At 39.0% G+C, this 23,703-nt stretch overlaps 1 protein-coding gene across 3 annotated transcripts in view; it reads right to left on the bottom strand.

Annotated features, from left to right (window-relative positions):
• The window catches only part of LOC122884682 (collagen alpha-1(XIX) chain-like), a 98,295-nt gene that overhangs the window by 19,155 nt on the left and 55,437 nt on the right, over positions 1 to 23,703 (bottom strand). For all 3 annotated transcript variants that reach the window (XM_044214910.1, XM_044214909.1, XM_044214912.1), the window contains 21 exons: positions 19,840 to 19,902; positions 19,721 to 19,765; positions 17,350 to 17,382; positions 14,139 to 14,177; positions 13,974 to 14,018; positions 13,228 to 13,263; positions 12,622 to 12,666; positions 11,184 to 11,237; positions 9,726 to 9,806; positions 8,066 to 8,107; positions 7,297 to 7,374; positions 6,869 to 6,904; positions 6,623 to 6,676; positions 6,330 to 6,383; positions 5,529 to 5,570; positions 3,422 to 3,526; positions 3,189 to 3,242; positions 2,664 to 2,717; positions 1,595 to 1,648; positions 1,383 to 1,436; positions 849 to 893 (listed from right to left, as the gene is read on the bottom strand). In XM_044214910.1, the coding sequence (XP_044070845.1) occupies positions 849 to 893; positions 1,383 to 1,436; positions 1,595 to 1,648; positions 2,664 to 2,717; positions 3,189 to 3,242; positions 3,422 to 3,526; positions 5,529 to 5,570; positions 6,330 to 6,383; positions 6,623 to 6,676; positions 6,869 to 6,904; positions 7,297 to 7,374; positions 8,066 to 8,107; positions 9,726 to 9,806; positions 11,184 to 11,237; positions 12,622 to 12,666; positions 13,228 to 13,263; positions 13,974 to 14,018; positions 14,139 to 14,177; positions 17,350 to 17,382; positions 19,721 to 19,765; positions 19,840 to 19,902 (1,113 nt within the window). The remainder of the gene's footprint in view (positions 1 to 848; positions 894 to 1,382; positions 1,437 to 1,594; positions 1,649 to 2,663; positions 2,718 to 3,188; positions 3,243 to 3,421; positions 3,527 to 5,528; positions 5,571 to 6,329; positions 6,384 to 6,622; positions 6,677 to 6,868; positions 6,905 to 7,296; positions 7,375 to 8,065; positions 8,108 to 9,725; positions 9,807 to 11,183; positions 11,238 to 12,621; positions 12,667 to 13,227; positions 13,264 to 13,973; positions 14,019 to 14,138; positions 14,178 to 17,349; positions 17,383 to 19,720; positions 19,766 to 19,839; positions 19,903 to 23,703) is intronic.

Below are 23,703 nucleotides of genomic sequence, written 5' to 3' on the forward strand. Positions count from 1 at the left end.
AACGTTACATGAGAGAGATCAATAGCTCATTTGGTGATTACACAAAGAGAGGGGAAGAGTGTGCGAGAGAGTGAGAAGTGAAAAGAACAGGAAAAACAGAGAACAGTCGACTAAATAATCCTTGAGCCAGCTCTAATTCAAAAAGCGAGAGCATCTCAGAAATACAAAAGAGCACACTGATTAAAAGAGTTTCGGGTATGAGAACTAGGTAATCTAGACTTCTTGGGTAGTATTAGATCATAAAAGAATGTTTTTCCCATGATAGATTGGTAGAGGGCAGCTAATGTGAATGTAGAAGGAGTCAAGGTTCTCATTTAGAAGCAAGCGGATGCCTGTGCCCTTTTCAGGCCACTGAGCCATCCCCTGTCCTCCCAGACTGCAGTTTATGAGACCAGGGTGTGCGTGTGTGTGCACGTGCACGTGTGTGTGTGTGGGGGGGGGGACACGGCTGATGAATTATAGATTTGCCTTTGGAAGTGCTTACTTACTGACCTTTTAAAGGGAGGGAACATGATTCAATGCCAGTGAACAGGTCGCCACAATTTCATCATATTTGTACGTGTTTGTCAGTTATGTTTTTCTTGTTACACTAAATATTATTAGACTGAGCAAAATATAAGTGCACTGATGGTCATTTCTGTGGGAAGCTGCCAAGGTAAAGTCATGTGTGTTGAATAGATAGTCTGTAACCTTAAGATTTTTTTAACAGAAATAAGAAAGTCAGTTTGTGTAACAAAATTAACAATAAAATGTTTTTAAGCGTACATAAAGGGCAACAAAAAATCTATGACCCTAACGGAGGTTTTGAGACTTGTTATCTGGCTCTTGTTGAGGCAGGAGGAACTTACCGGAGGCCCTGGAAGCCCTGGTCTGCCCGGTGGTCCTTCATTCCCCTGCCAAACACAAACCAGAGGAATTCTTAAACATGTCAGTGAAAATGGAAATGTTTATCAACCACAGTCACATGCTAATGTAATCCAATGATATGGAACCTCATTTGCCATTTTTTTTTAAAGATTCCTTTAAGAGATCTGGTTTCCTACACTCCTATCTTTATAATCTTTATTATAGGAACTGGAATGATTGTTTTTTTATTTTACCAATCTATCTTCAAAATGTATGATAAAACTACATTTTATTGGGGGAAAAAGTGTACAGAAAAGTTATTTATACTCCCAGTCAAAACCATTTATTTATTACAGGCTTTGAGCCGTGGTATTCAACTAAACAGATCTGAATATTTTGCATGCAAATTAGCAAACATAGAGTTGTAAGAAAGTCATATAGTATGCACGTTCATCCACTGTATACTGTATATAAAACCTAGACATATACACTACCTACATCATATAGAGAATTGCTGAAATGGTAAAACACCTTACTTTTTCTCCTTTTCCTCCCTGTTGGCCTGTTGGCCCGGGTCTACCCATAAGCCCCTGCAAGCAGAACAGCATCCTTACAATGAAATCTGTCTTAAGCATTAACCACATGTCACGATAAAGTAGACCTGTAACCATAAAAAGGTACTTGGTGATATGAAATAATGACAGAGATTCTGTTTAAAATCAGACCACATGAAGGACAGGCTTCTTACCGGGGTCCCTGCACGACCAGTCACACCAGGAAGTCCTGGTACTCCTGAAGGCCCCTGGAGGAGACAGAGTGGATCATCATTTTTTGAATAATTTCTCACTATTGAAAAAGTTTTATGTATATTCATATTTTACAGAAAGAGTGGACTTACAGTTTACCTCCTTGACTCATTCAGAAACATTACACATAAGACGAAATACAGCTGTAGGAGACCCCAATCATTAAGAGCTCTATACTCTGTTTGTGCCTCACACCTGTTCAGGAGTAGGATGGTGTATTTAAAAGGTAAGATCTACTTCAATATGAACACCAATCAGCTCACAATTTTATAGACCAAGTCTTATCAAACCTGTTTTCTTGATGCCTGGAACGGCTTTCCAGGAATCCAGTTGCAACTATACTATATACAGGATGGAATCAAAAATGTTTCTATTCACTGCAATGACTGTTATTATGTTCATATTTTCTTATCTTCATAGCATCTTTGAAAACGCAGAAGCTGTGAAACATTCCATTGTCTACTATGGGGCATTTCTACATGCAGTATTTAAAAAAAAAATGTTTAGGCATTTCTGTACTGTTTGTTGTATTTTAGAGATGGCATTGCATGTGTTTCTCACAATTATTTCTTTTGTAAAAAAAAAATAAATTAAAAAAACTTTAGGGCTACATATTATTGAGCCTAATATCTAGAAACAAGAGTGCCTGTTAGTAAAAATTTCTTGCCATTGCAGTCCAATGCTGAAAACTAACCTATGAAATGTTTCTCAGCTCCTCTAAAGAGTGCCATGTTTTTTAATTAGCATGCACACACATGCAGGGAAGGCTACGTTCATTATAAAGTAGCTCCTCAGAGTGCGAAAGATAGGGCATAGTGCACACGCAGCACTGTGGATAGCTTTTGATAGCTTCTTTTGAAAACAGACTTTCAGAGTAGACAGGCTTTAAGATGAGGCAGCCATTACAATATATTTACATTCTTTTGAAAAAGCTGCCTCTCAATGTCACAGTGACTTGGATGGTTAGATAACTACTGGATTAATTTGTTATTCAACTTTTTTTTCACTCACCTCATCACCTTTATCTCCTGTAGGGCCTGGGAACCCTCTCTCTCCTTTTACTCCCTGCAGGAAAGCAGAACCAATGAGGGAGGGAAAAGTAAATGTTTTTCATGAAAAGGCCTAAAACTAAAGGCCGATGGGTGTAAACTTCAAAATGTCTCTTCCGCTCTTACAGCACATGACTTAAAATTGCTTCACCGAGGTAAAACACTGTATCCATAGCAACAACTTTTGTAGCGAGCACATAAAAGTGTACAGAATAATGTGAGTTGTAGAACAGCTGGTGAGGCTTCCAGAGATAATCCAAAAGGCAATTTGAAAAAAATGAAAAGCGTTTGTCAATGTAAATCTCTATATACTAGATTAAACACACATTTCAATGAACAATATCATAGAATGAGGCTATTAGTTTCACAGATTCTTTTGCCATGCTGAGAAGTTGAATAATTAATTTAGATTCACACAAATAATTAAATTAAAAACTGTGTTTTATTATTTACTGAGGATATTTATGCCTGATATTTCCTTGCCTACCTTTGGGCCTTCCTTTCCAGGGTTACCCATAGGACCTCTTACACCTGGATCCCCCTGTTTAGGATAGAAGTACACAATCAACATGGGTGCAAGTACACATACACTCAAAGTACTTAATAAGCAACCCTGAGAGGAAATTTAACAAGTGTCATGTAATGCAAAGTATCATAGTCAGATTAACTGTTTACAGTGTCTGTTCCAAATTGCCTGCCATGTTGATGAGTTACTTGTACCTTTTCTCCCACCATGCCTTCTACTCCTTGAACTCCAGGGGACCCCTTCTCTCCCTTCTGCCCAGGAAGCCCTGGGACTCTCGTCTGGCACACACTGCAGGCATTCTGCCAGCGCAGGCAAGGCAGGAAGCAAAAGTGGTGGCACAGATAAGATTTCATCAAGCTGAGTTGGAGCACTGCATTTTCGCCCTTTATTATGTCACATCCCCTGGGTGGAGGACAAGACCCCAACTGACACAAAGTGTTCTCTAAATGTCTGCAGAGCAGAAATAATGTGAACCCACCAAGAGTGTCTCCAAGGGTGTCTCTCATCTAGGTGAGTGGTGAACTTTGTCAAACTTATTGACTGTGACATTTAGGTGAGAATCTTAAATATCATTGTCCCTGATCCAGTCTAGATATAGGCACTGCACCTTCCAGGAAATAGGTAGGAGCTCTAACTTGGAGGGAGTATAGCGCACCATTAAAAAGCAGCATTAAATCGGAAACTGAGTCTGAAATACAAAATGGAAAGTAACCAGAACATCCTTGTCATTTAATTATCTTCCAGTAGTCCAAGGAAATGTTAGCAATAAAACAAAATAAGAAGAGCATGATATTACTGAGGTTAAAAAAAATGTATTTAGTCCTTTTTTGCAGGTGTCATCAAGGTGTTGAAAGTACTAATTAGAGTGCCACAAAGCAACTCTGATGAAGGCTGTAAACTGTAGCAGAATCTAACAGAGCACTTAATGGATAAAATAAGTTGACATTGAAGGAAGGGGTGACAGAAAATTATAAGACTGCTGGCATTTGACTTCATCTATCAATGATTAGACTTGTGAAGGCATTATATTTATTGTCAGGGTTGACATGCATTAAGTATTAGAAATTAAAATGCATTATTTAGCTAAGTGCTGTCCTCCAGGTATTATAGTTACATGAAGTGACTAATCTGCTTCAATCAAAAGAAAAAAAGAACAAATCTGTAATTTGCGTGAATTTTGATGGAAAATGTCCATTATGAAAGGTAACAGCCTACAAGTACTTGATCTCCCTTTTTACTCTGTAATCTCAGGTAATAAAGGCTGCAGGCTGAATAGTGTTTCACATTATGTTTGGCCTTGCAGTCCCGGTGAAAGTTCTGCATTTGGTCAGAAAAGGTAAATCCTGAATGCTGTTTGTGCCAATTGATGAGAACATTAGGGGCAATAACCTTTACGTATGATGAACATGTTGGAACAGAGTGAGAAAATAAAGACACTAGCTGCAAGTCTGGTGGTTTTACGGGTGAGACTTGTAAAATCTTTGATAAGAGTGTTTTAGCATTCTTACCAAATACTTTAACGTTTGGTAACTGGGGGTGAAGGTTTAAGTGACAACGGAAATCTACCAGAGGAAATGAAATTAAACCATTTCATAAGCAAGAGAAGTGAGAGCTGTTCTCAAAGGCTTTTTTTAAAGGTTCAATGAGTAAGAATGAGACTACTCTCCACCATACCATTCATACTCCAAAAAAGTAGGGGGCAGCAGTGAGTTTTATTTGGTTTCTGTTGAGTTTGAAGGAAGTTTGTTTTACGATGAGTTAACAAGGCAATTAAGCTGGTCTTAGTTCGGTAAAAAAGAGAAACTTGAATTCAGAATGTACGGTTGTATTTTTCTGTTTAATAAGAACAATATGTGTACAAATATTTCCTTTCTTGACATTTGTGAGTTTGTATTTTATTTATTTATTTATTAGACTAAAAAAGCTAAGAGAGCTTGTGTAATGCAGCAAACATGGCGGTCGCACACATCTCCCGGCTGAAACTATGGGGCGAGGAGGCCTGAGCTATACTATCGGACTATCGCCTCTTGAGGTACTAAGTGGTATTACGACTGTGCACCTGTGGTGAATGAGTAAGCCTGGATTTCTTGTAAGATTATTTGAATGTCTTTTATACAGATATTTCTCCCAGTCATCCTGATGGAGGCACTCGAGGGGTTTTACTTTCTCTCTAAACTGATAACATCCATAGTACTCTTTCAAAAGAACAAATATTGATACATTTTAAATACTAACCCAGGCACCCCTTTGCATATTATTGTTTGTGAAAAGCTCCTATCATTAACTATGAAGATAAAATACCTTAAGTAAAGCACCCATGTCTCCAACAATTGGCAGGGCAGTCTGTCAAAAAAACAAGAAAAGAAATCCATGAAACATTGCCACAGTCTTAATTTCAGAGCTAACAAATCTGATATTTTGGAAATATTCTGCAGTTGTTTGTTTGGTGCAACTGCATCTTGTAAATTGCTCAAAACATCAATTTAAAAGACCATCTTATATGCCTTTAAGGAATGTGATTTCACCCCAAACATTTTTTAACAAATTTCTGTTTCAGTGTTTTCAGTTTTTATCTGCAACGCTTCAGGAAACAGTTTAATAACTTTGTTGCTGGAAGACAGAATCCTCACATCTTTGAAGTGCTGTTGTTTTCTGGAGTTGAGAAAAACATTTTGAATTGCAGCCCATGTATTTTTTTATTTTTTATTTTTTAAAATGGACAATAAATGGGTTTCCTGGGTTTTTACAACACATGAACATAAAGAGGTTAAAATGCTAAATTTACAAGGCTTTGATGCAACAGCAGCAGCAGCACTCGTATGGTACTCACACTACAGCTGTCAGAACTATAGTAAATGTTGCTTACTTGAAACACATGAAAAGACAAGAAAGACATGAAAACATGTGCTAACAACAGGGTGCTGCCAATTTGTCGTAAGCTATAACATTTCCTGAAAGTGATGTTGGTTAGTGAACAGCAGGACTAGCTGCTAATTATCCCAAAACTGGAGCTGCACTCTGAATAGTGACTTTGAATTTAAGGTGAGCATAGTACAGTGATGCTTAAATGCAGAAATCAAAAATATAGATTTTCTTACTTACTGGTTCACCTGGGGGTCCAGCAGGTCCCGGGGGGCCTGGTCTACCAGGGGAGCCCTTTAATTGAGACAAAGAAAGGAGTTAACAATCCTCCTGGCTATGATATCAAACAGACATGCAGGACTCTGCTTTCACACCCATCTCAGTTGGTGGGGATTTGTGACCAGGAGCTGTGATACATCGTACTTGTTCATCTACATTGGGTAGCTGACATTCTTTTATGCTTCCAGCCGTCTTTTATCTGCAGACGTGTAAGGGAGTGAATAAGAGTGGAAGGACAGACTGATCTTACTCACCTCCCTTCCTGAAGCTCCAGGAGGGCCAGATAAACCTGGGGGTCCGCGAGGGCCCTGAAAAACACCCAGACACATGATTTTAACAATCTTGCTTTATACAACCAGTTAACAAACAGTGCAGAGTGTTATTTGTATTGTAAAATAATTGCCAGACTGCTGGCCACAGCATTGATGAGCTAAAAATCAGTAAAAATAAAATTGAACATGCTGTTTGTGTGTTTTGGATTTAGAGAATTTTCCACAGACCTCAATTCCCGGCTTTCCTGGGGGTCCCATGGGGCCCTAAAAACACATCACACATCTTGTTAACACCATCTGCCCTCTAGCACCCAGGATCTAATAAAGGAATTGTGTTAGACACCTTTTGGTCTATTGATTCTCTATCTCCAACAATCCTGTATTTCAAAAATGAAAGCAGACTCACTCACAATCAAATCTGTGAGGTTCAAACTAGTGGTGCAGAGCATATATGATGATGGCAGCGTGCAATACGCCAGCACCTCACAGTATGACCTGCGTTTTCATCTGACAGTGTATTTAATGAAGACTGATCTTGATTTTCAAAGAAAATCTCTTTCTTTCAATGCCCAAAGACAGGAATCTGAAGGTATCATAGCTTGAACTAAATAATGAATGTGGGAGACAGAGACCAATCAATACAACGTCATACTCACAAGCGGGCCGATGATACTCGCTCCAGGTTCGCCTTTTTCACCATGGTCTCCTGGCAATCCTGGGACCCCTCTCTCACCCTTACAAAAATACAAGGGAGCAGTCAGTGGGGTTTCAGTGATAGTGAATCCAGAAGTCATGGAGAGCCGCTGCACTGCATGATCATTAGGTATTCAGACTCTGCTGGAACTCATTTTCCCTTTATGTTTTGCCTTTCAAGAAATGCAACTATGTTCAAGGCCAATGGCCCAGGGGGTACGTTTAAAGATTATAGAGAAGCTTAACTAATTTGAAAAAATAATCATTACAAACAGGTGAAAAAAAAAAAAATCCATATATTGTGTCAGCTGCAACACTGACAACTGCAGTACGTGTTGCAATTAAAGGTGCGCGGAAACCAGTTAGCAAGCGAGCAGAGAGGTCTAAACAGTTAACTAAAAGTAACAGACAAATGGTTGAAATAAATGCTAAAAGTAATGAATAAATGGTTAAAACATTTAGCTTCAACCAATCCATGTGGTAGTACAAATGCAAACTTGACTAAACCACCTAAACACTGACAGTCAATTGTATGAAAATATCATTGTAGGCTAACAAAATCCACTCTTATATAATTAATAGTGTTAAATAACATCCAGTTTAAAATAATTTCAAATGAACACATTTGGAGCATGATGGGTGGTGTTGTAGAAGGAGTTCTTGAGTTCATCCTAACTGTAGAAGTTAACATAGTGAGCAGTACAGATGCTCCACCACCACAGTGCTTCCTACCTTGGGCCCGCGAGACCCTCTGGTTAGAGACAACCCATCGCCCTACAAAACAACAGGAAGAAAACATCAGAATAGGGATTCAATGCACATTCATCAGGAATTCACTTTGAGACCCGAGGTGCAGCCCAAAAAAGCTGTTCTAGTTCTGGAATTTAAACAGGAATATTGGATCTGTACGAACTACACTCCACAGTAGTCTGTATTAAGAGCTCATGTTGAATGCTGTTTACAACATTTTAAATAGTCTTCTATGTATAGAGGCGGACTGATAATGCCATACCACAGAGAAAAACCTTTATTGGATTCGAGGCTACTGTGAGCATTATTTACTGTACAGTTCAGATGAGACATTGATTTCTGTGGTCAGCATGTATTAGTGTTACAAGTCCTACATTGCAAAATGTAAACTAGCTGTGCGGAAGTTGGATTTGAACTAAAGCAGCAATTCTATAGTTTTATGGAAAAATGTACCCTTTCACTCAAACATAAAACAGAGAAAAGTTTAGGAATTACATAACTTTTTGAAACTAATAATATGATCCTAAGATTGCATTTTCAAAAAGTTCCATTAGACATTATGCATTGGCATTCCACTGAAACAAAACCTTTATATAAGTACTTGAGAGTAGAGGGAGATTGCAAATCTATGCAAATAATAAAAGTCAAAAGAAACAAAGAGTAAATTGCTCATTATTCATTTAAAGGAAAAATCAATAAAGTAACATTAACTACTTGAGCAGGCTGACTCATTAAAGATGCTCAGACAATTTGCATTGACCTCTGTTTATTGCTTTTTTTCTTTTCTTTGTCTTAAATAACAAAGACCATAAAATGTTGAGAATTAATTTTCCTCCAATGCCTCCAGAAAGAAATGACGTTCATAAAAGACAGATCAGGATCTACGCAGAAGGACCTCCGCTACGATAGAAATTTCTTTGTTTAGCTTTTGAACAGTGTAACAACATAAGATCATTGGCCTGCTGTAAACATCTCCCCTTGACACTTACACACACACACACACACACACACACACTTATATAGCCCTCTTTTGCAATCTCACTCCAATTTTCACAGTGCTGGAGTACATTAAAGAGGTTTAAATACTTCTGCCTGAACGCAATCTTTCCCTTATTACTCTGCTCAACTGAACACAGTTCCCCTTGCTTGATGAGTAGGTCTGCTGTCGGGCTTAATGTTCAATTCAGCGTTTCCACACACAAACAAACATGATTGTTTAAAGCCGGTGATTGAGGAGCGCAAACGCCGTCAACCAGGACTGAGGCCTTGGCTGCACATGCGCCCCCTTTTTGGTGAAGCTATAATGAACATTTCTATATGCATAGCGAGAGTGCTTCAACAGCTATAAGCTGGGAGGATAGGTGATTACCCAGGCTGGGGTTATCCAATGGTGGATTACTTAATGGCATTGCATCTCTATAATGTCATGGCAGCTATGCAGCTGGAGGAGTTAGTTTCCTTTAACTTATCTGCTGCTGTTCCAGCTGTTTACAGATGATCTGCTTTGTGAACTTCTGTTGAATGTTCTTCTGTTGTTTTCCTCTTCTACACTACCAGCTTCTACTTTTGTGTCCTATGACTTGAGGGCTGAAGCCAACAAGGTCAGATGAAAGTGACTGTCTAAACTTGATATTGTACCCACCATATATGCACCTCCAGGCTGTCCAGGCTCACCCTTAGGACCTACAGGTCCTTGTGGCCCCATCACTCCACCAGAGTCCCCCTTCAGATACAAAGACAGACAGTTTTCAGAAGTTTCTCCAAATTTCAGCGTTGCTCTGTCATCTCAACAATGCAAAGGATGTGCTGTATTACACATAGGAAGGTGAACAAGGAAGAGTCTGGAGAGTAAAGCAGGGGCAGACACCATTTACCAGGATCAATGGGTATAAACATTAACATTGTTTGTTAGAGGGAACAGCTTTTGGCCCTGCATAGACCCTTACAAAACCATCACATTTGTAGGTTGGACATTGCTGTCCACAAGGCAGAAACAGCAGTGTCTGCTTTCTTTTCCCTGCCTCAAATATATTTGGTGAGTCTAGTCATGGATACAATTTCATTCAAATGTTTTTAAATGTACTACCAAAAGAGGAAAAGTAAAATAAACTTTAATAAACTTTTAGTGCCTTAGTGCTGTTGTCTTTTAGCAAAATTAGCAATGTGGCTCTGTGGATGGCAATGTCTGTTGGTTGGTCCACCACTTTTGTCTAGATTGAAAAATCTCAAAACCTATAGGATGAATTGCCACAAAATGTTGTACAAATATTTATGGTCCCCTGAGGATGAATCCTACAGACTTTGGTGATCCCCTGACTTTTCCTCTAGTGGCACCATGAGGTCATAATTTCAATTTGATCAATACTTTAGTTTATGACCAAATGCCTACAAAGCCAATGACATTCCCATCATTACTTTGTCTTTAGAGCTAATTAGCAAATGTCAGCATGCTAACAGGCTAAACTAAGATGTTGAACATGGCATGGCATATTGTTGTTAGGCAGATTTCTTTTAAATATCCACAGAGCTAGGCTAGAGCTCCCAGTCTTTATGCTAAGCTAAGCTATTTGTCTCCTGGCTCTGGCATCATATTTTGCATACAGACGTTGTTTGTTTTTTCACATTAATTTATTCATAGACTACCACATGAATGTACAATCAGAAATGCCTCTTGCATCAGTATAGCAAAGATGACAAAGGAGGATTATAAATGTGAATGGATGTAGGAAGCTTAAGCACTTTAGGTTTATTTCTCTGCCCTGGAGTGTAACAGAGTGACTCCAGTGGGTGGGGAATACAGCTTCGTTTATTTTGACAAGTGACAAACCACATCAAATATGTATGTCAACTGTGCTCTTTTCCACTTTCAGCACAGTATTTGGAATAAGTCCTACTGCAAGAAAAAATTTGTATACAAATAACAGAGTAGTCAGAGGCATCAAAGGCGAGAACACAAAGTTACAACATGATTGAGGATGGCATGGAGGGCAAATAATCTGAAAGGTGTCTTCACAAGTTGTCTAGCATGTTCAACCTGTGATAAAACATCATAGCTTCATATTTTTCTTTGAGGTGAGAACTTGATTTGAGGTTTACCTACCTTTTCTCCTTTCAGGCCCTCTCTCCCAGGAACCCCTGGATCCCCTGGCGAGCCCTGCAAATAGTGGTGAAAAGAGACACATCTATCACCAGGCCTTCATCTCCTCACACACATTTATCTCCTCCTCCTCACTGCTTCAGCGGGCTGCCGTGTTCCAACATAATTTCCCTTAGCCAGGATTTATGAAATGCCTCTTTTCCCTCCCTGCTTTTGAGTAAAGACAGATGCTCATTACAGAAGCAGGTGTGGAGAACAGATTGGGCCTCTGCCTCCGTTCCTGGCATAAAGCGCTTAGATTTGCCTCTTTCCACTAATTAATTCTTAAATTTGATTACTGATCGTCTGTGTAAAAATTCTGGACTTTACTCCCTACTTCCTCTCTGTCTCTGCCTTTTGAGGTTTATCTGTTCTCTTATCTCTTTCTTTCATTTTGGCAGACTGAGTTCGAGGGTAGAGGATATGGCAAGGTGATAGAAAAGGCAATGAGAGAAAGGAAGGCTTGACATGAAGTGCTAGTGTCTTGTGCCAATATACTTACTGGCTCGCCTGGGAGTCCTGGGGCTATTTTCTCCTTTTGTCTGGTGACAGAATTATCTGGGCTTTCAAATGTTATAGCCCAGCCAGCTACACTGTAGACATCGACTTTCGAGAGTATTTCAAATAGCAGTGTTGTTTAAGTGCTGCCCCTGTTGCCTTTTTAATAAACCATGGTTAGTCTCATGACAATTACTGTACTGTATTCTGAGGATATCATCATGACTGAGCAGCAGTAGGTTTGCACGCACATGCTATTTCAAATAAAAGCTTACAATCCTGGTAATGCTTTTATTCTATATAAGATGTTTGCATACTTTGATGACCTGAACGATCCACATATTACTATGGAAACTGAGCTATGTTGAATGACAACAACTGAGAAAAAGTGCACAAGCATCAGTACCCTGGCAGCTATCTTTATTTACCCCTTTTCATGATTGTGATAAAAAGGTATCTGTACTATGAAGATTTTATAATATTTTCATAAACCTAGTTCAAAAGAATACTCTAGTTAGACAAGATAAGAGCTTTCCTCTTAATGCATTTCAGTGAGTGTGTTTACAGTGAATGCATTTATGATACATATGTAAACTAAGCATTACAAGTGTAATATGCAATGATTTGTTTGCATTCGTCTTTGTATTCCACTAACAAATATCCTGGTAATATTATAATTATTACCATGGAAACAGAACTCTCACCAAAACCAGCTGAATGTAATGAGATGATTTCTTTCAGTATGCAAGTTAATATTGGCCTGAACCAGCTGTTATGATCAAGTTCTACAAGTAACAACATCAAAATATTTAAGATATTGTTAATGAGACCCTTAAATTCTTAAAAGTAGCCATTTTTATACATCTCCGTTTGACCCCATGAGATGAGTAAAGTAAAAACTCACCTCTGGTCCTTGATCTCCCTTTGGTCCTGACGGCCCTATGTTTCCCTGGTACATCACCAAAAAGGGTGAGTAAGGGGGTAAGAGATATGGGGGAGGGAGAAAAACATCAGACTTTTAACTTGTTTTTGTCACACAAAAGAAAGCCTACAGTAGATATTTGATTTCTTTCTGAATTCAAGATACAGTAGAACTGCTGCACACTTGAATTTCTCAAAGAAGGCTTCCAGAGGTTTGTAGGAGAGGCATAAAAGTCGAAAGCCGAAAGGATTGAAGGTCCACTTCAGTCGCAACTGTAAGAGAATTACTCTGGTGTGTCAGCTCAAAAACACCAAAATGGATATCTATAATCGCTGACATGTTGTAGGGCCAGTGTCTAGCTCAAGGTCTACTGCATGTCAAAGAAAGAATCTTTTCTACAATAAAAAATGGCTTTGATCTGTATACTCCATACAGCCTTGTTGTGACTGCTGTTGCACAGACACTGTGGAGGGCTACACGGAGTGGTACTCAATGGACATAAACGACTTAGGAGCTTTATTTTGTTGGCAGTATATATCGATGCTCAAGTTTTAGTGCAAGTGCTACAGTATGTCTTCAACAAGTTACCTTGAAGCCTTGCGGTCCTTGAGTTCCTTTCTCCCCCTGTAGAAAGTAGAGGAGATAGACAACCATCATTTCTCAAGACATGCATAAAGAAAATAGTCAAGTAAGCCATTCCTCTGCTGACTGGGATAAGGTTTAAAAAAAATTTCCTCAAGGACCTTCCTGAATTTAGGTTTCATACTGTGTGAAGGTTAAGAATATGGAGTATTTCCTTTGCCAAGTTTGCTCCTTTGTTCTGAGAATGTGAATATAATCAAAGCAGCAACTTTTTCAAAAAAATGTACCTCTGAGATACCATACATAACATTTTTGCTCTTGCCTTCATACCACTTACACTTATCATGGTTGTATGCTGAGTGTTTGGTTTTGATGCCTGCCATAATTCAGTAAATCTTCTTTCATTCGTTTTCATTTAGCTGCTTTTGATGTTTCAGTAGTTGCATCACTGGCCTTTGTAATCTGCTTGCCTCATCTGTTGTTTTGAGGTCGAAACAATAATTGTACAACAGTTTATTCTGTGCTCCACCTCTGCAGAGCACAAAGACGACTTCCAACTCTGAACAGCAGGTGATGTTCAATTGTTCTTTCCAAAGCAAATGTCAACTCTGCTTTTGTTAATGTTACATAAGAAATATACAATTTTTTCACACTGGGGTGTCAAATGTTGCATGCAATGTTTGAAAACTAATTCTGAGTTTCTATTGGTTAAACTGTCTTTACTAAGAAATAATAATGAGGGAAATAGTTACCTGATCTCCCTTTTCTCCCTTGAGGGTCCTCTCCTTCATTTCATCCTTAAACACAAGAGAAAACAGACCACTTCAAAATCTGACTGAAGTGTGCCTTGTGAACAATTTGAAGAGGAACCACACAAAATAAACATTTCAAGTTTTATGATATAAACAGCTGCTTACAGTTCCAGAGAGCTGTCTTAATCCGTGAGCTGTCATCACCTAGAAGTAATGAAAAAGACAGTGTTCTCTGATTTTGCAATTACTGCAAGTAAAAATCTGAAAAAAACTCTTCTGAGCTGTTGATTGTTTTTAAAGGCAATATAGAAGTAACAACTAGGTTCCACAAATATATGCGCCCAACATGAATCTCTTGTTGCAATCTGATCCTCGGATTAGAATTTTTTTTTTTAGATTTAATGTTTCTATATTTCTTTGATATCTCAAGTAGAGCTCAGAAATGGGGTGACAGGGCCACTGGGCAGGGCCTTCTACAACTAAATTAAATGAAATGGAAGGGGAAAGGTCAAGACCAACCAGCTGGTAGACTGATTCCTTGAACTACAGGTGAAGAGGAGAAATTTCCACATTAAATCCCAAATTAAAACAGCAATTACTCTGAAGTGTTTCTACAGAGCTACTTGATCCTCATATCATTCTTTGTACATGCTACAGATCAAATCAAAGACCTCATTTAGACCTGGCATTAACATACATCACGGTGGATCAGAATACAATCTTGATCAAATAAAAATACAGGTGAAAATACACCCAGGACACGGAGGATTAATTGTTACTCAGTGGCCAAACTACTGCATTTTTAATCCACAAATTTATAAACAGAAACTTGTGTTCAGGATACACCTTGTGGATACGAGATGCACAATAAAATGTTGATGTAAACTGCACAAGGGGTTTAAAAACAAGGGCAATGTTTAAGGCCCAATGTATCAAAAACTGAGTAAAGCAATCTGGGGAACAAATCTAATTATCTATCTATAATCATCAGATTCTCATTACATCTGAATGTCCTCAGGCCCTTTGTGTTGTGTTAACCCCATGTTTCACTCCTGTATGCAGTTATAACCAGTTCAGTCTTGGGTAGTTATAGTATAATGATAAAAGAAGCAAGAGACAATAGAAGCAATCTCAGAACTGAAAGCCATATCCAGGTGGGGAAAATTTGGGTATTTTGGACGGGATGTGCCTTCTATTGAGATCACTGCCACTGGTTTCTTCCCTTGTTTTTTCCCATTTAAGCGTTTTTTGTTTTGGTTTTTTTCTTTGTCCACCTGTAGAGGTGTCCTTGTTCCCTGACTAATGTGTGCCTTTGAGCCCTTTGAGAGCGTTACTGTGATCAAGGGCTACACAGTACAAATGAACTTGACATGAAGCGCTCTCCCCTCCTTTGGCAACAATGCCTCAGATGCTGAACGATGTCTCAGTTCCATCAGTATTTAACCAGATCAGAAATATCTGCCTGAATTTTTCTCAAGAGCAGAACCTTCTACTCAACATAACTTGGAATAACAGGTTCAGTTTAATAGATTATAAAACTCTATTGTAAAGCAATACGGGCAGCAATAAAAACAGGGCCGTCTCAGAGCTGAAAAGACTGTTTTGCCACTTTAAGGGCAGTGGGGGAAGTGATGGCTGTGCATGCTTGTAAGCCCACTGCTCCTCCCTGTCACTAATAAACAGAGGCACAAGAAGGTTTATGAAAGGAGGGTAATGATCTGAACCCTTGCTTCTGCTGTGTAAGGGAAATCAATGCTTAACTGCCAAAATTATCTGCCACAGGAAAGCAGAGAGCATGGACAGAGACTGGTACTAAATATTCAAACAGCCTCATTTATCAAATGACTAATGTTTTCCCCTCTGCTGTGTGCTATAGTATACAACTCCTATATCCTGGGTGGCCCACACCTCACTACACAACAATGAACACAACTGTATATTTCAGTTTTGATAGAACATTTATTTATCTTCCTTCCGAAGTTGAAATGAAATTTAGGGAAAAGAGACAATTATTCAAAAATAATTGCAAAGCAAGACCTCAATGTTTTGAACAGCCTACATTGATATATATTCTTATTAAAAGAGTAGGCTTTGTGTTGATTAGACAGAAACCAGTGAAACCAGTGGAGAGTGAGTGATATTTGTTTGCTATATAATTAAGTTGTCTAATTTCCATATAAATCGCTTGCTAACAAGCAATGAGAATGATTATAAGAATGAAAGCCATTAAACTTTGTTTCCAAGCTCATGTCTGAATCCTTCAGAGGCTCAATAGGCAGCAGATCTTTAGAACAAAACCCATTAGGACAGAGTCATCTAAATGTCAAACCCCACACTTTGTGACACGTGAGCTCCAACAACATGTTTTCATTTGACACTTTTTATAGTTTAATTTCAATTTTTTTTTAAAGGTTACTCATAGATGCAGCATTTCTTTAGAGTCATTACTGCCCCCTCGCAGATCTTTAACTGATTTGTCACAGTGTGTTTTTGACTTTAAAATGTCTAAGCAATGAGTTCTATCATCCCAGCGCCACCCACTCTGTGTCACCTTCAGCGTACATCAGACACCCACCATGACGTCAGGGTTCCTCTGTTGTTATCTGCTTCTCCACTAAAAGCACTAGTGTCTTCTGACAAAATGTTATATATAATTTACAATTATGAACATTTTAAACAGGTCATGTGCTGCATGGCCCCCATTAATTCACTCTATAAAGATGTTTTTGTTCCAATCAAAAGATTACGACACCAGTGGGTGTTGGCTTGTGCAAATGTGTTCATTTGATACTAGATACACAGGAAATAACAGTTCACAGCTTTCAAAGTCTGTGCAAGCTATTTTGTGCATTTATCTGCTGTGTACAATGCTAAAAAATCACTTAGTAGGAGCTTGCTGCCAAATATCAGTGAGTTCATTACCTGATAAAACAAGGAAGCTCTTCCTTGGGGAAATTCAACACAACTCATCTCAACTGCCCATGTTTCATGCCCTTTACTGATCCACTGTTAGTTCCGAAAAAACTTCTTTGTTCTTTTTTAAAACTATATATCTAAAGATAGAACAAATCTGCAGGCTTGTCAAAGAATGGAATGTTGGAATGTTGGAAGTGTGACAGCAAAGGTAAACACTGCACTGCTGTTGCTTTTTCCTCTCTGGTACCCAATTTTTTCATAGTTTACTGATGCACAAAATTCTGACATTTTCTTCGGTTAGTCGCAGTGAACAAAGCACTGATGTTATAATCCTTTCTTTTGATGTTACTCATGCAACATGGTGTGGTGTGCCTTATGATAACACATTGATCATATCTCATACTAACTGACAATGAACTATATTCTGTAAGGTGGGCTTTCACCACTATATTGTACTTACAGGACCAGGGGGACCAGCAGGGCCAACATCACCCTGAAGATACAACAGAAACAAAATATCAATCACTACAGACTGATAGACAGAGAGACAAACAGACAGCGACAAAAAAAGGAAAAACTAGATGAAAAAAAATTTCAAAAAAATACACAGGATAAAAATGCACAAGAGACAGCTCGAACAGCTACATCAATAGGTTTTGGAGCAACAATAAAGGAGGCAATAACATGACCAATGAAAATACTGTCTAACTCATGTAAAATGTTGCCATACTTATAGCTTGTGTATATATATATACCGTGTACAATCCTCTGTAATGGGTGTGTTGGGTGCTCCAGGGAACCATAGAGGGTTCTTAATTGTGATGCATTGCATTTGGGAGCCTCCTTTCTTCCATTCATAATTTACAAGCTATAACTTCTGTGCTTTTAATAAAACAAGAAAACACAGCACACCATCTGCATACATACAGACCTATAAACAACTAAAAAGCACTCAGAGAATGCATGCTGTACCTTGCCAAGCCTACACAATTCTCTAAATTTGTATTTTTAATAACAGAAAAGGTTTAGAAGTTTTTAATCCCCATCTGGATCTGGATCAAAATACACATGATGATGGACAATCATGCTGATTTTTGGAGAATACCTAAATCCTGGGAACATATGGGCTTAAGGGTTTAATTAAACAAGTCGCACAACTCATCTCCAATATGCCATGCTTTATTCTCATGTTATTTATTTAAACATTTTTGGCTACCTTGCCATCATCAGGTAAAGGTTTTTAGCCATGCTAACAGAATTGCTCTAGGGATGGCAATGTCGGTCGGTCCATCACTTTCGTCCAGACAAAAATATCACTGTTTGATGGATTGCCATACATTTTATACAGACATTCATCGTTCCTAGAGGATGAATCCTACTGACTTGGCGATCCCCTGACTGGTTGACATTTTTGGGTTTTAGTGAACCAACAACTATAGGACGGATTGTCATGAAATTTGGTTCATACATTCAGGTGTCCCTCAGGATGTATTGTAATCACTTTGGTGATGCAATGACTTTTCATCTAGCGCCATCATCTGCAGGTATAATGTTTACCATATTGAACTTGTTAAACGTTATACCTGCTTAGCATCAGGACGTTAGCATCGTCATCATGAGCATGTTAGCATGCAGACCTGAGCATTTAGCTCCATGCACCACTTTGCCCAAGTACAGTCTCACAGAGCTGCATATATGGCTGTAGACTCTTAGTCTTGTTTTGAGGACAATTGCAATCCACTGAACTCTATAAAAATGGATTGAAATCTGGTTTCTTGTTTCACAATTTTAGGCTTAAAAGTGCCCAATTTAGAAATCCAAAATGCCTCCCCTTTAAGCAGCTTTTTTCAATCTTTGACCATGGCTGAATTGTGAAAAATGTAGAATTATAACTTGAGGCCATTTAAATTTATTGCGTTGCTGTGAAATGTCATCAAATTTCAACAGGGCTGCCCAAAGTTGATATGTGCACCTTTCATATGAATTTGGTTGAAACTGCAGTGCATTCAAGAATGTTGCCAATATATGCCAAATAAGCAATGCCCACAAGAATTCGGAAACCATTTACCTATTTGTTGTGTACCGATTTTGGTGACGATTGGATGAAATTCGCAGGAAGTGTGTGTGAATCTGTGAAAATGGTGAGTTAGGCTTCTCACAGTTCAGAAGCCAGGAGTTATTGGAAAATGTAAAAAGTGTGTTGTAAATGGCCACATGAGGGGACTGTCTGCACAAACAATAACATGTTCTTCCTTGACACATGGCCCAACTCTCTTAGAGATTTTGCTTAAATTTTTTTTTTTTTGATACAGTATTCTGCTAAGTGACAGATAAACAGACAAACTGAGATAATTAAATAATAGACATAAGGGCAAAACTGAAAACCCTAGTCTTGGTTCTGTGCAAACTGCAGGGGTTTCAAAATTATGTGTACATGTACAACCACAAAAGACAAAAGACATAAACACACACTCACACAGACAGAACAAGACAATGGTTTGAATCATGCTTACAAAAACAAGGGTTACAAACAAGAGCAACTGTAAAAACTAAGAAATAATCACCTGCAGATTCATTATTTGCTGCTAGATGATTTCAAAGACCATTGCAGGATAAACACACTTGAAGAAGATAACTGACTAAAAATGTTTAGCCTCTGATACCAATTATATCGCTTGAACTACCTTATCTCCACCACCTCTTTCTCTGCTTTCCACAGCTTCCCCCCCCCGCCACACACACACACACACACACACACACACAGGCTGAGTCTCAGGGAGCACAAATAGAGGGAATCATCATGAATGACACTTGACATTGATGTGACTTACTTTTTGTCCTTTCATCCCGCTGGCCCCCTCTGCACCTGGCGGACCCTGTGGGAGGAGGCCTTGGTTAATGACTCTGTAACACAACGGCATTGTAAATGTCACTGCAGGAAAATACGTACGGGTTCTCCTCTCTCTCCTTTCTCCCCTTTTTCCACTGGGACTCCAGACTCACCCTTCTCCCCCTGCATGTGAACAGTGCAGATTATTGACAGTGACTGACAGCAAAGACAGGGCAAAAAGACAGAAAGCCCAGAGAGTGAAACTTAGGCAAGGGCAGGTGTTATGAATAAGTAATCAGAAAAACATACAGTACTGTGTCATATCAGAAAAAAAAGTTTATAATAATGGTAGGAAAAAAACACTGTCACAAGTCTAGCAGGATAATGAAAAACTCAAGCCCCTGTTGCATTGCAGCACATTTCCACGTTTTCATGTTAAAATCATTCTCCTGTCTGCCAATAGATGGCACTTTATGCCTGCTAGTGAGCTGTCCTCAGAGTATTTTTAATAAGATTTCTTCCTTTTAGTTATGTGGAGAAGTAAAGAAGTAAATATAACTGTAAAATGAATCTACTTGCACCTTGGTCAAGACAAATAGTGAAAGATTTGTGATAGAATTCAAAGTTTTTTATATACATATACGCAGGAGTCATCACATTTCCCACTTTCTAATTATCAGCTATCATTTTAACTACATAGTAAAAATGTGGCAAATAATTAACCAAATGCATTTGTAGTAGGAGAAAATGCATAGTGTCACATCTCCTGATACGCTTAATAACGCTAAAGCTCCCCTGTTGTGATATTTTTGAGAGAGAGCAAAAAAAAAGGGTTGTTCATCAAAGATTGTTGTTGTTTTGTATGACATGTGTGAAGATTTGTAGGGAACGCTTCAGATACTCTGTGCTGAGAGACATTATGGAGCATCTGTTTAGCAATCTGAGAGACATCTGAGAAAGGTTGCAGCATATTTGCATCCTCCTTAGTAGCGCCTGGACCCCAACAGACAATAATTGTCATTCAGTTTCAGCCCCTCCCCCGTTCCTTCGACTCGCTAATGACAGCCGCTGTGATACCGATCATTTAATGAGATATAGTCACTGTTTCCTCGTCCAAATTATGAGCTGTTATTAAGTCAGTCGATTGATGCCATGTATGAACAGATGGATTGTCCTATTAATATTTTAGGCGGGGAGGACGGACTAGTGGCAAAATTGACTTTGAGTACTAATTGAATTCTGTACAGCTTTATCAACCACATGGGAACTCAGGATTTTACCACCATAATCTTACCAACTACATCACTGTTTTCATGCTATCAGTCAGAGGCCTTTTTCTTAACAACGGCCGTTTACGATACAGTATCTACCTTACAGTAACTGTAAACCAAATGCTATACTGTACACAGAAAATGGTTTCCCATTGTTAAGGCAGTTTGCACTGAGTTATGACTGACATTTAATGTAAATCATATCTGATAGAAAGTTAGTATTGGCCGGGATGTCACTTGTTGTAAAAATGTTGTCTGCTGTATTCTGGCATAGACTCATGGCAAAATATTTCTGTCGTTATCATTGTTAGATCGCCATGGAAGATCATTCAAAGTCAATTTATTGGCGGAGGGCTGTGTAACAAGTTAATAAACCTTTCAAATGAGATTAACTGCAGCACAGCCAGTATTTATTTGGATTATCACTGTATTTACACAATGAGAAAGCCCAGCGTGTATAGGAGAGGGAACTAGTCCACCTGTGGAAGTCTGTGGGTGATGTTGACTTTGAGGCACCTCGAGTCATCAAACTGCAATTAAGCCTGTCTGCATCCCTCTCCGTCTCTCCATCAATATCTGCAGTGTTCTGTCAGAGCCCATTTGAGACTGTCAGTGGGAGATACAGTTATGGAGATGTGATTCATGAGAACGCCATCTTCCCGGCACATCATGCACCGCACAGACCTTTTTTTTTTCACTTTAAAACATTCACACTCTGCTGAGTGAGTGAGAGGGGGCTCCGCTCACACAGATGTTACACAAGCTGCAGTTTAGTCTAACTTCCGTCTGTTTTGTCCAAGCTAAAAAATGCACAAGGATGGCCACTGAGAAGTAGGGAGAATCCCTGATGCTGCTCAATTATTACTACTCATGGAAACTGTTACTTTCCATTGCTCTCTGAGGTGTGACGGTTTAGCTTCTCTCAATTCACCATGTTGGATTGTGTAAATAACGTTAAATGCATGACTATACTCGTGTCATTTAGCAGATTAAAACATGAAGTGATTCTCTGGGACAAGAGAGTTTTCTTGTCATCCTCAGTAAGCATGAATTTATAATGACAAAGTAAAGATGTATCCGTAATGCAGGGGCATGACTGATTCATGGCAAGGGCAAGGCTGGCATGCACATTTAATGTAAGCATTAGAGCACTGAAACAATGTTTCTCACTACCATATCTCAAACTGACATCAGCATGACTCAATGGTCTTAAAACAAATGCTTTAATCTTATTATGTAATCATAATGCAACCTTTAATCTCAAATGGCTAGCTTTGGTCTCCTGCAGGCTTTGTCACTTGGAGGTGTTACTCTACCTTTCATCATTCTGAATTCACTTTAATGTTGTAAGTTACAGTGAGCCTACAGGTTTACTTTTTCAAAAAACATGAAACTTTAAAACACACTGTTATACAATAACTATTTGTTACATGGAAATAGCTTTATGTGTCTTTTTTTCAGTGTTCAAAGCCTTCAGTCATTTATTAAACAAAAGACCTATGAAAGTGAAGTAGCAATTGCAGAAATTATGCTGAACCCACAATCTCAGAGCTATTTTCCTTTTTGCCAAGTGTAGGTTTGAGTTTTACAGCTTCATTTTATAATATGAGACCGATTCAAGTGAGATAATAAAGCTGCAACTCAGCAGCCAATTACAGAAAACTCATGAAAACTTAATCAAGGTAACCTCTGTTTGTGTGTCATTTTATTCTTAAACTTGACTTACTAGGACACGGTAAAGCTATGTCATTTTTCATCCAAACAAAACCACTATCCATTGTGCCTCCACCTATGGTATACCTACAGCAATCCCATTTGTTTTGAGGTATAATAAGTGTGTCCTCATACAGACAACTTTCTTTTCAAGGTTGGCCAGCTGACACTTCTCCTTCCTCTGGGCAGAGGGAGCAGGAGGAATTCTGTGGCCTGAGCAGACATCCCAGCAAACAACGCACCTATACATCAAACGAACAGCTGCGGTCAAGAGGTTGTCCACTATACAATAGCTTTCACTCTCAGCATGATCACAAGTGGGCCACTGGAGGCTTGTTGGGTGGGGGGTGGAGGGTGGGGGCTGAGAGCGTGGGGGTTGAGAGCGTGGGGGTTGAGTTTGTGAAAGAAGCAGGTAGCAACAGAGACAGTGGGAGACCTGGTAGAGGTCCATGTCTGAGAATTTTTTACACCGCATATCTCGTGTGCCTCTGGTGAGATACAGCACCCCTGGGCTTCATGAAAATGATTGCAGGCCCATTTTGCAAAAGCACTGTACATAATGGCCATCTGTCTGTTTGGAGTGTGAGCACTGAGTCATGCTGTGCTGCGCTGCAGGAGGTGCAGGGTGGGAACAGCTATTCAACTTGCACAGTAGATAGGCTACAATTGACTGAAAGATGCCATTTTTCCAACGAGGAAGATCTGCTCCAGACCTCAAATGCAAAAATGTCAGTCATGGACATTGGTCTGGTCACACATATGTCTGACTTATCTGGGCTGGCTTCTTGGAACAACTAGTTACACATAGTACATCTTTATACAGACAGTGCAGATGATTAAACTTCTCACCTATTTGGAGGACTGCTACAATGAACACTGCTCTGTCATCTTGACAATTCACCCTTGCTAGAAGTGCAGGTAGGGGCCGGTTTATCAAACAGGGAGACAGCTCAAATCTACTTTAAATGCCACATGTCAGAACTTTGTTCTGTGAAGAATA

The sequence above is a fragment of the Siniperca chuatsi genome, linkage group LG11 (genome assembly GCF_020085105.1).
Source record: "Siniperca chuatsi isolate FFG_IHB_CAS linkage group LG11, ASM2008510v1, whole genome shotgun sequence".
Classification (NCBI taxonomy): Eukaryota; Metazoa; Chordata; class Actinopteri; order Centrarchiformes; family Sinipercidae; genus Siniperca; species Siniperca chuatsi.